This window comes from Microcaecilia unicolor, chromosome 4 (genome assembly GCF_901765095.1).
Source record: "Microcaecilia unicolor chromosome 4, aMicUni1.1, whole genome shotgun sequence".
Classification (NCBI taxonomy): Eukaryota; Metazoa; Chordata; class Amphibia; order Gymnophiona; family Siphonopidae; genus Microcaecilia; species Microcaecilia unicolor.
Window position 1 is genome coordinate 365,458,826 of NC_044034.1, and position 15,726 is coordinate 365,474,551.

General features: G+C 47.4%; 1 protein-coding gene across 1 annotated transcript in view; it reads left to right on the plus strand.

Annotated features, from left to right (window-relative positions):
* LOC115469747 (amine oxidase [flavin-containing] A-like) overlaps window positions 1-15,726 on the plus strand; it is a 58,991-nt gene that overhangs the window by 26,157 nt on the left and 17,108 nt on the right. Inside the window, exons 5-8 of the mRNA XM_030202533.1 lie at window positions 5,528-5,669; window positions 6,656-6,805; window positions 7,891-8,050; window positions 12,741-12,837. Of these exons, the coding sequence (XP_030058393.1) occupies window positions 5,528-5,669; window positions 6,656-6,805; window positions 7,891-8,050; window positions 12,741-12,837 (549 nt within the window). The remainder of the gene's footprint in view (window positions 1-5,527; window positions 5,670-6,655; window positions 6,806-7,890; window positions 8,051-12,740; window positions 12,838-15,726) is intronic.

Here is a 15,726-nt window from a genome sequence, read left to right on the forward strand (position 1 = left end):
CCCTGTTCCAAGATGGGACAGAGAGCAACTGAAGAGATTATGTGGACTGAAAGGGAATTCGTTGCCAGAAAATGTGGTATAGGTGGTTAGCTTAGCAGAGTTTAAAAAAGGTTTGGATGGCTTCCTAAAGGAAAAGTCTTAAATTGGACTTGGGGAAAATCCACTATTTCTGGGATAAGCAGCATAAACTGTTTTGTACATTTTTGGGATCTTGCCAGGTATTTGTGACCTGGATTGGCCACTGTTGGAAACAGGATGCTGGGCTTGATGGACCTTCGGTCTTTTCCAGTGTGGCAACAGTTATGTACTTGGGATTCTGAATGGAATCTTGCTACTCTTTGGGGTTCTACATGGAATGTTGCTATACACTTTGAAATTCTGCATGGAATCTTGTTATTCTTTAGAATTCTAGAATCTTGGGGTTCTACATGGAATGCTGGTACTATTTGAGTTTCTGCCAGGTGCTTGCGACCTGGATTGGCAACTGTTGGAAACAGGATGCTGGGCTTGATGGACCTTTGGTCTGTCTCAGTATGGCAACACGTATGCACTTATGTGCTTGGGATTCTGAATGGAATCTCACTACTCTTTGGGGTTCTACATGGAATGTTGCTACACTTTGAAATTCTGCATGGAATCTTGTTATTCTTTAGAATTCTAGAATCTTGCTACTCTTTGGGGTTCTACATGGAATGTTGCTACTCTTTGGGTTTCTCCCAGGTACTTGTGACCTGGATTGGCCACTGTTGGAAACAGGATGCTGGGCTTGATGGACTTTTGGTCTGTCCCAGTATGGCAACACTTATGTACTTATGAGGTGTTCCCATGGATGTGTTTAGGTCGGGGGAGCAAAATAGCACAATTCCATTTGATCTTCAATTGTAAGTTTGCCCTTTTCCCCATGCAACTGTTCATTCTGAAACAGAAAGTGTTCTGCATCTTTGAAAAACAAAATCATTAAAGGGGCAGGAAGCATCTACTGAAAGGCAACAACTGGATAACTCTCTTCCTCCTCCCCGAAGCAGTGTGTTTTGATTTCCTTTTTAGTATGTCTACTGCTTAGTTCTGTGCGACAGCTTAAGTGGTAGAAAAAATGGTCACAAAGAAAGATTAAAGAATATTTGTTGGAATCACATTTAGCAGCAAAGACAGACGTGAGTCTGTTGGGATAGGTGTAAAATCAGAAAGGAGTGAATGTAAAGGCAAAGAAGAGAAAGGGGGAAAACGAAACAAAGATCAGATGCCAGACAAGATGTAGAGATGGAAGAAAAGAAGAAAAGACAAAAGAAATAGAAAAGGCCAATGTGGAAAAGAATTTAGGAAAAGACTGATATGTGGAAAGCAGGGGCGTAGCCAGACACCCAATTTTGGGTGGGCCTGGGCCCAAGATGGGTGGGCAGAAGAACCCCACCCCATCCCACAGGTGATGTGGTCTCTCCTTCTCTCGCCTGCATGCCATATATTCTCTCAAACATCTCCCCTCGCCCACATACCTTTTAAACAGCAGATTTTCACCAGCATTGAGCAGCAACTAATACACACTGCTCATGTTGGCCCCACACCCTTCCCTCTGATGCAGCTTCCTGTTTCCGCCTAGGCAGAAATACATCAGAGGGAAGGCTGTGGGGCCTGGGCGAGCAGTATGTATGTCACTGCTCACTGCTACTTACAAGGTATGCAGGAGGGACACGTTGGGAGTTTTCGGCTGGTGGGGCTTGGGGATCCCTGCCAGCCACATCATAGGTATTCTGCTACTGGGTGGGCCTGAACCCAAAGTGGGTGGGCCTGGGCCCACCCAAGCCCACCCTTGGCTACGCCACTGGTATGATGTGCAGAAAGTGCTCCCCAATACCTAGCTTACCCCCCCCCCCCCCCCCCCCCCCCCCGCTTTTGCCAACCCGACACATCACTGATCCCAGCCTATAACAGCTCTTCCGCTAGGATAGTAAAAAGCAGCAAAGAAATGTTACTATTACTTCTTCCCCCATGGCTGTCTTACACTGATTTAAAATAATCAAAAGAAAAAGATCGATTCACCTGGGTTCACTGCTTTGGGTAAGAGTTCCTTACTTAGTTCTGTGCCATTGTCCCAATTCCTTCCCTTTTGCTTTTTTTTCCTTGATCTGCATAAAAAGATCCATCAGTTTTCTCTTTCAGTCTTTAGCTCAGAGTTCCTGCAGAGCTGGCTCAGGTGAGAAGGGTCACACCTACTCCTTCCAACGGTAGGAAGCTATACCCAAAAAACGTCAGGAAAAAACTGAGATCAAAAAGATATACAAAACAAACAGATATGAAATCTCTGCATACACCGAGAATACTCCCCTGTTTACAAAGCGGTTAGCTACGTGGGGCCAGAGGGGGCCTGGGCCCCCGTAGATTTGGCCCTGGACCCCCCTGCCGACGACCCTCTCGACTCCCCCCCCCCCCGCCACCAACCCGCCGTCACTGTCGCCTGCCTTTGCTGGCGGGGGACCCCAACCTCCGCCAGCCGAGGTCCTCTTCTCGCAAAAGGACGTCAAAAACAGAAGGAAGCCTTTGCGAGAAGAAGAGGACCTCGGCTGGCGGGAGTTGGGGTCCCCTGCCAGCAAAGGTAGGCAACGGCGGGAGGGGGGTTGAGAGGGTCGTCGGCAGGGGAGGGGGGGCAAAGTTGGTGGTGGCGGCGGCAGAGGTGGCAATGGTGGGGTGGGGGGGGGGGGCTAAAATGTGCCCCCTCACCTCAGGCTCTGGACCCCCCTCCTGCCAAAGTCTGGCTACGCCCCTGATTATCATATGTGTTCGTGCTTTATTAACTAAAGTTTCCTCTACAATACTCAAGGTAATTTTTTACCCCACACCTGAGCAGTGATGGAAAACCACTGTGATTATAGGGACCTTGGGAAGCCTTCTAAATGCATTACAAATGTGTCCAAGGTTTGCAGCCGTTGTAACTGAACACAGTGACTTCTTCGCTGGCAACCACAGTGGAATATTTCCTTTGATGAAAAACCATGAGCTGCTCCATGTGTTGAGTTATGAGGCATGAAACCTTTAGCTAGCTCAGCCGTGCTTAATTGAAACAGCATGTGCCGCTTTGCAGATGAGAAATAGGATGCAGTACAAGCACAGATCCAAAGCTTTAGGAGGGACATGTAGACTGGATGGTCCTGTGCCTCAGTGTGCAGGACTGGGCCCCACCATTAGACAAAACACCCCCCCCCCCCAAACTTTAATATTTAAAAGTATGATGTCCTTTTATGCATTGTTGAGAGAAGGGTGGAACTGGGATGATCATGGTTGTTGAGTTTATCAAAATCTCAAGGAGGGAACTAGGGACCCGAAAGCCGCGTAAGCATCTACGCGTACCCAACGCATGCCAAAATGGAGTTGCCGCCTGGCTACCGCGTGGCTCTTGCGGTAATTTCATTTTTGGCGCGCTTCCGCTACGCATGTCTGAAAAATATTTTTATTTTTGGCGCACGTAGGTCATTACCGCCCGGTTATCACATGAGACTTTACCGCTAGGTCAATGGCTGGCGGTAAGGTCTTAGACCCAAAAAATACAGGCGGTAATTTTCATTTTGCCGCACGTCCATTTTCAGCAAGAATTTTTAAAAAGGCATTTTTTTTACAGGTGCGCTGAAAAATGATTCTGCGCACGCCAAAAAGACACATCTACACTACCGCAGACCAAGCACTAACCAGGCAGTAATTGACATTATATGCGCGCTGACGATTACCGCCCAGTTAACACGCAAGATATTATCACTAAGTCAATGGCTGGCGGTAAGGTCTCAGACCCAAAATGGACACACGGCAATTTTCATTTTGCCGCATGTCCATTTTTGGCAAAAAAGAGGCCTTTTTTTATAGGCGCGCTGAAAAATAGATCGGCGCGCGCCCAAAACCTGCGCCTACACTACCGCAAGCCATTTTTCAGCATGCCTTTGTAAAAGGACCCCTTAATTTGGAATCTACAGTCCGTTTAGCTAGCAAGCCATGACGATGTGGATTACACTGTCAAATCATACATACTTTAAAAATACAATTAAAATATTTAATTATAAAAACAATACCATATAAAGCGTTATAAGAATGGCATCTAAAACCATCATCATACAAAGAAAACAGGCAACAACCACCTCTATGATGTCATAGAACCACTGAACCAATCACTAGTGATTTCCTAGCACTGACCACTTAGGGGTGAATTCTATATATGGTGCCGAAAAAAGTGGAATTCTATAACTGTAGGCGCAACCACTTATGCCATGTCTATAACTGGTGTAAATGGTGGCACCAAAATGCAGGAATTCTATAAAGCACGTGCAAGAACAGTGGGAACGCCCATGACCCGCCCATGACCCATCCATGACCTGCCCATGACCCACCCATGACCTGCCTATGACCTGCCCATGACCCACCCATGACCTGCCCATGACCCACCCATGGCCTGCCCATGACCTGCCCATGACCCACCCATGCTTCTAGGTCAACACCCCTATTACAAGAACAGTGGGAACGCCCATGACCTGCCCATGACCCATCCATGACCTGCCCATGACCCACCCATGACCTGCCCATGACCCACCCATGACCCGCCCATGACCTGCCTATGACCTGCCCATGACCCACCCATGACCCGCCCATGACCTGCCTATGACCTGCCCATGACCCACCTATGACCTGCCTATGACCTGCCCATGACCCACCCATGACCTGCCCATGACCTGCCTATGACCTGCCCATGACCCACCCATGACCTGCCCATGACCCACCCATGCTTCTCCTAGGTCAACACCCCTATTACAGTTATGCTCAAGAACACTTAGATGCCCAGTTATAGAATAGCACCTAAGTACAATTACACGACTAATTACCGTTTCACTCCCATTTTGACGCTTGACTACTGTTATGTGCCATTTTCATACCTGAAGTTAGGCACTTAGGGGCCCTTTTATGAAAGGGTTGCTGTGTGGAACCCGGAGCTACCGCTGGCCCAGCACGGCTGCCAACGGTAGTTCCGCCCCCAGCGTGCGCCATTTCTGGTGTGCTGGAAAATATTTTTTTTATTTTTACCATGGCGTTAACCCGGCAGTAATCAGGCAGCGGTTACTGCTGGGTTACCGTGAAAGTTGTTACCGCCACCTCAATGGTTGGCCATAAGCGCTCCACGCCGTATAGCTACACGGTAAAGGCAATCTTACCGCACACCCGTTTTATTTTTAGGAGACTTTTGCCTGCTGCGGTAAAAAGGGCCCTGGCGCACAGGAAAAAACGGCCCCCACCGTTTTTTTTACCGCAGCTTGGTAAAAGGACCCCTTAATTTGCACCTAACTCATGGCGCACTTCGTAGAATTAACCTGTTAGTAACAAAACACCTTCCAAAAAGTTCAGCGATGAAGATACTTGAAGATGAGGGATTGTAAGGCTGAGCGTTCGCCTAGGCGCCCATTACCCTTGCACTAGGACTGTCAGTGTGGTAGAACCCCGAGGGAGAAGCAGAGCTAGTCACCACGCAAACCTATCTTCTGCTCTTTTCCACATGCAGCGCGGCCCGGAGATTTGCGACGCTTTTTGTGAACGTTAACGTGACTTCAGAACCCCATCAAGTGTCCATGCTCTGGTTCCTGTGGTATGCGAAGCTCTGTGGAGGGATCGTAAGGATGTTCTCCATTACCAACGGAGGGCAGGTAAGCAAGACGATCGTGCGTTGTAAAGAACCCACAACTCATTAATTACACCTCGGACGTAAGGAAAGAAAACAGCCCTTGCCACGTATTAAATACAACCATTGACATTGCAAATCAGAAAAGAGACTTAACTTGTATCTAAGAGACCAGGTAGGTTAGACTAGCGTTAATTTAGAGAGATGCTTTTCACTAATATATCTCTCAGTTAAGAAGGACAGGAACTGTTTATCAGCTCCTGGGTTTCCCCAAAGTAGGGTTACCATATTTGGTCCCCCCCAAAAAGAGGATACATGCCCTGCCCCCCGCCACCCCCTTTCACACACTACCCCGCCTCCTGTCACATATCGCCCCACCCTTTTCACCGCCACCCCCGTCACATCCCCCTAAGGGTATCCTAGCCTCCCCTCCCCTTACCTTACTCTGCTGCCCTGGTGGTCTACTGACCTCTTTCCTGCCCCGAGTGCTGCCCTGCATTCAGTTTCCCTTGCAATGCTGAGTGCTGGTGGTCCCAGCGCTGATTCAAAATGGCCGCCGAGAGTTGAAGCGTATGGCAGAGCAGAGTTAGCCGCTCGGGAATTAAGCTGTCCTCTTTGATATAAAAATTTTGTGTGCTTAATGTTTAAGTATGGTATTGTATTTCTTAATGTCTTGGATCGATTACCTAAATTTGTGGGCGTTAGCTTGGAATATTATTGCGCAATGTTAATTTGCAGAGTCTATTTGGTTCTTACTCTTTAGAGTTGTGTATTATCACTCATAAGTATAAATTATGAATGTTAAAATTGATAAATAAAGAATTAAAAAAAAAAAAAGAAATCTCATTTAAGAGCTATCTGGAGGTTTTCTCTTTGAAAGTCACTTTGTATTTACTCTCCCAAAATGCCTGACTCTTTAGATCTGGAATTTTGAAGGGAGACCACTGCAGATAGCGTGACCTTGCTTGTTTTATTTTTCTCCTATGTTTCCAAACTTGCATGTGATCCCAGGAGAGAAAGTTTGTGGGGGGCTCTGGTCAGATCAGTGAGAAGATTATGGAGCGCTTGGAAGGCCGGGTAAAGCTGGAGAGACCAGTGGTCAGCATCAACCAGTCCGGAGACAGCGTCATCGTGGAGACCCTGAACCACGAGATACATGAGGTAACTGAGCCAAGGCACAGCCCCGTGGGACCCAAGGGATTGTGGGCTGCAGCTTTTGAGAAGACCAGTTAAAGTCTCCTTCGCCAGGTGGGCCCTTTGCCTCCTCCGTTGCCTTGGCAATTGCTAAAACCAGGGGCATAGCCAGACAACAGATTTTGGGTGGGCTTAGGCAAGAAGTGGGTGGGCACCAAGTATTCTCCCCCCCCCCCCCCCCACCACCAAAAAAATATCTCAGCTGGTGGGAAAACGCTTCTATCCATCTTGGCAGTCTGCAGCAGGCATGCACTGAAAACTGAGCATGCGCAGGTGCCGTTATCGTGGAGAGTAGCGTTTTCGTTACCATCAGGGGGAAATCTTGAGCTGGTCAAGCTTGGGATCCCCATCAGCTACCGCTAAACGTGTGCTACTGTTGGGCGGGCCTGAGCCCTAAGTGGGTGGGCCCCGGCCCACCCAGGCCCACCTGTGGCTACGCCACTGCCTAAAACGGCACTGAAATGCAAAGACTGCCCACCCAGATTTTGGTTTTAAAACTTACACGCACCTCTTGTTTTCTGGGTCTTAGAATGCCCTAGCGATTCCCATTCATTAGCCCATTCCTGTATTCAGCCCTCAAGTTTTCCTGCTGCCCTTTATTTAATTTAAACAGTCTGTGCAATGCTTTCCTGATCTAAAGAACATTCAAAGTAATTAACAATTGTGTAAAACCATCTGAATAAAGCTCAAGATGGGCACATGCAAATTAATAAGATACACGTGCTCCCTTACCTTGTCCAGTAGGTGTCACTATCGAGAGAATGCTGGGTCTCGCTGTCTCTCTCTAGTGGGCTGAGAGCGCTGACTGTACTGTAATATCAGCCCAGCTGCACAGACAAGCAAAAGCCTGACCCATTAATAGAAAACCTCCTTAATGTTATGCTTCCTCTCTGCACTTTCCTAAATCTTTCTTTCCCTGACTCCATTGTATTACAGTGTTGGTACGTGAAATGTAGTTATTGCACTTTCTAATGTACGCCGGGGTTGGCTGCAGTTGTTGGCAGTGTGCTGTGTATGAAAAAAACATCCCAGTGTCTTTCCTTTTCCTGTAGGGCAAGTATGTAATTTGTGCCATACCCCCAGTCCTGACGACAAAGATTCACTGTAACCCGGAGCTGCCAGCTTTGAGAAACCAGCTGATCCAGCGGCTTCCAATGGGATCCGTCATTAAGTGCATGGTATACTACAAGGAAGCTTTTTGGAGGACAATGGGTGTGTATACCGTAAAGTCAAGGGGACAGATGTGAAATAGACTGCTCCCAGAGTCACACTGCAGCCTTGGGGGGGGGGGGGGGGGGAATATTCCGACAGCTTGGAAAGCCTTATTAAGGACAGTTTACTCCATAATTTTATGTTTAAAAGAGAAAGTGGAGTGGAGGAGTGGCCTAGTGGTTAGGGTGGTGGATTTTGGTCCTGGGGAACTGGGTTCGATTCCCACTTCAGGCACAGGCAGCTCCTTGTGACTCTGGGCAAGTCACTTAACCCTCCATTGCCCCATGTAAGCCGCATTGAGCCTGCCATGAGTGGGAAAGTGCAGGGTACAAATGTAACAAAAATAAAATAGATACTATTGGAGATTCTACATGGAATGTTGCTATTCCACTAGCAACATTCCATGTAGAAGCCTGCGCAGCCACATTGGTGATCTGCAAGGGCCGACTTCTACATGGAATGTTGCTAGTGGAATAGCAACATTCCATGTAGAATCTGAAATAGTAGCAACAGTGGAGGAGTGGCCTAGTGGTTAGGGTGGTGGACTTTGGTCCTGAGGAACTGAGTTTGATTCCCACTTCAGGCACAGGCAGCTCCTTGTGACTCTGGGCAAGTCACTTAACCCTCCATTGCCCCATGTAAGCCGCATTGAGCCTGTCATGAGTGGGAAAGCGCAGGGTACAAATGTAATAAAAATAAATAAAAAGCAAAACCATGAATGGCATAGGGAAAACAAGTGGTTCCATGAGAGCAGAAATGCCAGTGCTGCAGCTCCAGTCACCAGTGGATATCATAACCCCTTAACGTGGAAAACTCTTTAACTACTGCACTGTCAGCTGTATGGTAATAGGAACACTGCAGCGCCAGCTGTTTTGTAGTAAATACAGTGCAGTACCGGCTGTCTTGTAATAAGTACACTGCAGTGCTGACTGTATTGTAATAGGAACACTGCAGTGCCAGCTGTTTTGTAATAATTACACCGCAGTACCAGCTGTTTTGTAATAAGTACACTGCAGTGCTGGCTGTATTGTAATAGGAACACTGCAGTGCCAGCTGTTTTGTAATAATTACACCGCAGTACCAGCTGTTTTGTAATAAGTGCACTGCAGTGCTGGCTGTATTGTAATAGGAACACTGCAGTGACAGCTGTTTTGTAATAAGTACAGTGCAGTACCGGCTGTCTTGTAATAAGTACACTGCAGTGCCAGTTGATTTGTAATAATTACAGTACCAGCTGTTTTGTAATAAGTACACTGCAGTGCTGGCTGTATGGGATAAGGAACATTGCAGTACCAGCAGTTTTGTAATAAGTACACCGCAGTGCGGGCTGTATTGTAATAGGAACACTGCAGTGCCAGCTGTTTTGTAATAATTACACCGCAGTACCAGCTGTTTTGTAATAAGTGCACTGCAGTGCTGGCTGTATTGTAATAGGAACACTGCAGTGCCAGCTGTTTTGTAATAAGTACACTGCAGTGCCGGCTATGTGTTAATCTGCAGTACTGAGGGACTCGGTAGCTCTGTCCCTGGAATGCATTTGATGGGTCACTTATAGTTCATTTTGTGTTCTATCCATTTTCAGACCTGAGGAAAGGTGTGTCAGCTCCCAAAAGCTAGTCTGGTTTGAGGACAGTCCCGGGACAGTTGGAGCTCAGAGGCCTGCAGCACTTATGGCTACACTCTCAGGACGCTCCATATAGCCAATAACCCAGTCCAAACTTAGATGTGTTCAAAACTGTGAAGGGTTTACTATAACTGGGATATTCAGATAACTGGGACAGTCACTTTAGAGCAGGGATGTCCAACCTTGGAATTCCCCAATGAATATGCATGAGATCTATTGACGTACAATGGAGGTAATGCATAAAAATAGATCTCATGCATATTCATTGGGGAAATCCTGAAAACTTGACTGGATTGTGGGCCTTGAGGACTGAGGTTGCACAACCCTGCTTTAGAGACTTGCATTTGCCAGGAAGTTTAAGCAAAGACACTTCCACTCCTTCACGCTCTCTTAGTTTAGTTACGGTGCTTAGAGTAACATAGAGAGGCATAATCGAACGGGGGCGCCCATCTCTAAGAGCACCCATCTCTGGGGATGGCCCCGGGAAGGGGCGGAGCCAAACGTATTATTGAACAAGATGGGCGTCCATCTTTCGTTTCGATAATACGGTTGGGGCCGCCCAAATCTCAACATTTAGGTCGACCTTAGAGATGGTCGACCTCGGTTTTCGCCGATAATGGAAACCGAGGACGCCCATCTCAAAATAAACAAATCCAAGCCACTTGGTCGTGGGAGGAGCCAGCATTCGTAGTGCACTGGTCCCCTCTCACATGCCAGGACACCAACCGGGCACCCTAGGGGGCACTGCAGTGGACTTCACAAATTGATCCCAGGTGCATAGCTCCCTTACCTTGGGTGCTGAGCCCCCCAAAACCCACTACCCACAACTGTACAACACTACCATAGCCCTTAAAGGGTAACGGGGGGCACCTAGATGTGGGTACAGTGGGTTTCGGGTGGGTTTTGGAGGGCTCACATTTATCACCACAAATGTAACAGGTAGGGTGGGATGGGCCTGGGTCTGCCTGCCTGAAGTGCACTGCAGTACCCACTAAAAACTGCTCCAGGGACCTGCATACTGCTGTGATGGAGCTGGGTATGACATTTGAGGCTGGCATAGAGGCTGGAAAAAATGTTTTTAATGTGTTTTTTGGGTGGGAGGGGGTTGGTGACCACTGGGGGAGTAAGGGGAGGTCATCCCCGATTCCCTCTGGTGGTCATCTGGTCAGTTCGGGCATCTTTTAGAAGCTTGGTCGTGAACAAAAAGGGACCAAGTAAAGTCAGCCAAATGCTCGTCAGGGCCGCCCTTCTTTTTTCCATTAACAGCCGAGGACGGCCATCTCTTAACCACGTCCCATCCCGCCTTCGGTACACTGCCGACACGCCTCCTTGAACTTTGGTCGTCCCCGTGATGGAAAGCAGTTGAGGGCGGCCAAAATCGGCTTTCGATTATGCCGATTTGGCCGACCCTGAAAGAAGGGCGCCCATCTCCCGATTTGTGTCGGAAGATGGGCACCCTTCTCCTTCGAAAATAAGCAGGATAGTAACATAGTAAATGACGACAGATAAAAACCTGTATGGTCCATCCAGTCTGCCCAACAAGATAAACTCATTTTACATGGTATGCGATACTTTATATGTATACCAGTGTAAACCTATGTAAAGCTGGTTCTTCCCCTGAGGGACATCTAGGGAGGGGCATTTGCTTGACACAACATAGGAAATGCTGTTAATAGTGCAGACCTTTCTGAGCGGCTGTGCAATCTTTCGAAAGAGTGCGCACTGTTTCCCGGATTCTATATGTGGTGCCTAAAAGTGCACGCTGAATCTTTGGCACACGTCCAAGTTGATCAATGAGCCCTTAATGAGCAAGAATTGGGCTCTAACAACCCATTACTGCAGTTAATTGGTGTCAATTAGAATTTGAGTGCGCAACTGGCTCGGCACCTAACTCTCACAGTGCATATCTGAAAGGGGGCATGACCAGGGGGCGTGGCCAGGGGGGCGTGTCAGGGGCGTTCCAAAAAGTTGCATGTGGAATTACAGAATTTGCCCACAGTGCCCCTAATTTGAGCACCGGTATTCACAGCTGCTTTTCACAGGCAGAAGTACAGCGTCCAAAATTTAGGTGCTGGATCTGCGTCAAACGCTCCCTTTCTAGAATAGCCCTTAGCGCTGAATTTTGATGTCATCGAATTTTCAGTGTCATTTTCTGAATTCCCTCTTGTGGGTCATGTGTTTATTGTTCATGAAGAGTGTGTCCTGTTTGCAAACAATGTGTACTTGATGGTGTGTGTGTGACTGAACATACAGACGCTATGGAGTGGAGGAGTAGCCTAGTGGTTAGTGCAGCAGACTTTGATCCTCAAAAGAGGACCTTCATCATGAACAGGGCTTACGCTTTCTGAATTAGCGTGTGCTCTTAATGACGTTGTTCCCATATGGAAAAAATCCCAACCCAAAGAAAACATTCCCGCAAATGACACGAGAGAAACATGAACATTTTCGACCTGTGTATTCCTGATCATAACACTTACTATTTCTGAACATTTTGCCGTTGTTTTAAAGCAGTAGGTAGAGACCCTACCATGTAATGTACTGACAAATGTTCCCGGCATATTGGAGCCATGCCATATATGCTGTAACGGGGGGAGGGACACCAGCACGTCTCAAACAACTGACGACAGAGCATATTCCTCCGACCCCACCATCCTCAGGGATATGCCGATGATCACATGCAGACCACGTTCTGTCGTATGTTATGACACAAATTAGGAAGAGCATCGTGTAACTGGAGCTATCTGTAACATAGTAAATGACGGCAGAAAAAGACCTGCATGGTCCATCCAGTCTGCCCAACAAGACAAACTCATATGTGCTACTTTTTGTGTATACCCTACTTTGATTTGTACCTGTCCTCTTCAGGGCACAGACCGTATAAGTCTGCCCAGCACTATCCTCGCCTCCCACCACTGGCTAGCTCTGCCACCCAATCTCGGCTAAGCTCCTTCTGTGTCTTAACACACGAAAGAATGTGCACCATTGGTGTAACAACACAATAATTCAGATACCTAATGTTCTTCCGACAGATTCTGTAACGCCCATCTGTTTTTCCACCTGTAACAGGCTACTCCGGTTCTATGATCATTGAGGATGAAGATGCGCCCATTGGTGTTGCGCTGGATGACACCAAGCCTGACGGTTCTGTTCCTGCCATTATGGGGTAATGGGTGATGCAGGCTGTATATGTATTTTGTACAGTATTTCATATAGAAGAAAATGCACACAGTGGGCAGAAATAAGCACGTCTGTTATCAGATATAATCTTAGCTTGCAGGATTACTTGCAAAACCGAGTTACCCATCTTTTTGTCCTATTGTGTCTCTCTGGGATCGTATGCCTTGATTTTCTTTGGGTCTTAAGTAGAGAATGACACGGGGATAAAATATGTCCCCATCCCCGCTCCATCCCCGTGGGTTCTGTCTCCGTCCCCACCCCGTCCCCGCAGGCCCCATCTCCGTCCCCACCCTGTCCCCACAGGCCCCATCTCCGTCTCCTCCCCATCCCCGCAGGTTCTGTCCCCATCCCTGCTCTATCCCAGTGGGCTCTGTTCTCATCTGCAGAATCCTCAAATACTTATGATTTTATATTTAAATCTTTTTATTAAAGTATAAAAAGGAACAATATGCTGTGCACCTTTTGTTTATAAATCACAGACAGAAAACAATAATTAAAACGAACAATTATAATAACCCCACCACCACCACCCTATACCCTTCCAGCCCCAACACTAGCTGATTTCTACTACCCCAAGGAATCCTAATCCACCCTGTTAAAATGTCCAGGGGTATAAAATACAACCCTATGCCCTAGTGGGGGAGAAATATGCCCTATGTAGCACTGTTATGATTTTTTAATCTGTGGATGAATAAGAAGTCATCAACAATCTCAGGATTCAGTCTAGCTCTCCTGTCTTCCACAGTCCCTCCTGCAACAGAAGATGTCTTCTTAGAAGATGTGCTGGTAACGGGATGTACAGGATCCCCCATGCAAATTTTGCTAGTTGTGGCCAGCATGTTTGCTTGTTTTTCCAAAAAATAAAAAGATTGTTGTCTGCGTCAATCAAACATAAATAACAGTCCAGTTCATTAACAGGCTTCAAAGTAGAAAGTGACACGGGGACAAAGTTTGTCCCCATCCTGATGTGCCCTGTCCCCATAGGATCTGTCCCCATCCCCATGGGATCTGTCCCCACCCCACCCCTGTGGGCTCTGTCCCTGTCCCCATCCCCGCAGTTACTGTAGGTTCACGTCCCGGTGTCATTCTGTAGTCTTAAGTAAGTAAAAATATATTCTTATATCCCGCAAAAAAGTTCTATGCGGACCACATGTCAAGAAACCAGGCAATCCCCGGGAATTAACATCAGTAGAAGAAACTGACATAGTAAGTAGTTCCTAAAATAGAAAGACTAAAATGTTTTTCTAAATAATACGTAGGACCTAAGAGTTCTAATGAGTTGGAAGAGAGTTCCATATTTAGCAGCGAATCCCGTAGAATGTATGATATAACCTTATTGCTGCAATGTCTTCATTGGGGGAGGGGTGGGAATGGGAGTTTGATATACCACTTATATGTGGTTACAATCCTCATGAGGTGGATACCTTTAGGATTTGGAAAATGTAATAATAATGAGTTCCAAATCTATTTTAACCTAATGGCAGTTGGAAAACCAATCAAGTTTAACATACATTACAGATAAAGAATGTTAAAGATTGTAATGCGTAACTTGAATTGGATCCGTGCTTCTATAGGCAATAACGTAATCTGATGGAGCAATGGAGTAACTCTGTCCATCTACTGAGCAGAAAATATAACAAAAGCCGCCGTATTATGAATGGTCTGCAGCTTCTTTAACAAAAGTTTAGAACAACCCAAAAAGACTATCCTGCTTATTTTCGAAAGAGAAGGCCGGCCATCTTCCGACACAAATCAGGAGATGGCCAGCCATCTCTCAGTCCGGCGATATTGGCATAATTGAAAGCCGATTTTAACCAGCCTCAACTGCAGTCCGTCGCAGGAGCGGCTAAAGTTTAAGGGTGCGTGTTGGAGGCGTAGCGAAGGCGTGACATGGGCGAGGTTAACACATGGCCGCCCTTGGCCGATAATGGAAAAAAGAAGGCCGGCCCTGACGAGCATTTGGCCGGTTTTACTTGGTCCATTTATTTTTAGGACCAAGCCTCAAAAAGGTGCCCCAACTCACCAGATGACCACCGGAGGGAATCGGGGATGACCTCCCCATACTCCCCCAGTGGTCACCAACCCCCTCCCACCCTAAAAAAATTAAAAAAATTTTGCCAGCCTCTATGCTGGCTTCAAATGTCATACCCGGCTCCATGACAGCAGTATGCAGGTCCCTGGAGCAGTTTTAGGGGGTACTGCAGTGCACTTCAGGCAGGCAGACCCAGGCTCATCCCCCCCTGCCTGTTACACTTGTGGTGGTAAATGGGAGCCCTCCAAAACCCACCCAAAACCCACTGTACCCACATGTAGGTGCCCCCCTTCACCCATAAGGGCTGTGGTAGTGGTGTAGAGTTGTGGGGAGTGAGTTTGGGGGGGGATTTGGGGGGCTCAGCACCCAAGGGAAGGGAGCTATGTACCTGGGAACTATTAATGAAGTCCACTGCAGTGCCCCCTAGGGTGCCCGGTTGGTGTCCTGGCATGTCAGGGGGACCACTGCACTACAAATGCTGGCCCCTCCCACGACCAAATGCCTTGGATTTGGCCGTGTTTGAGATGGCCGGCATCGGTTTCCATTATCGGCGAAAACCGATGCCGGCCATCTCAAACCCGGGCATCTCTGACATTTGGCCGGCCCCAACCGTATTATCGAAACGAAAGATGGATGGCCACTTGTTTCGATAATATAGTTCGGGACACCTCTTTACGGCGCTGGCCTTAGAGATGGCCGCCCATATAGATGGCCAGCGCCGTTTGATTATGCCCCTCCATATTACAATAGTCGAGTTGAGTTAACAAGAGACTCTGCAACACCATTCAAAAGGAGGAAGCATCCAAATATGCTCTAATCCATCTCAACTTTATTTTTTGTAAT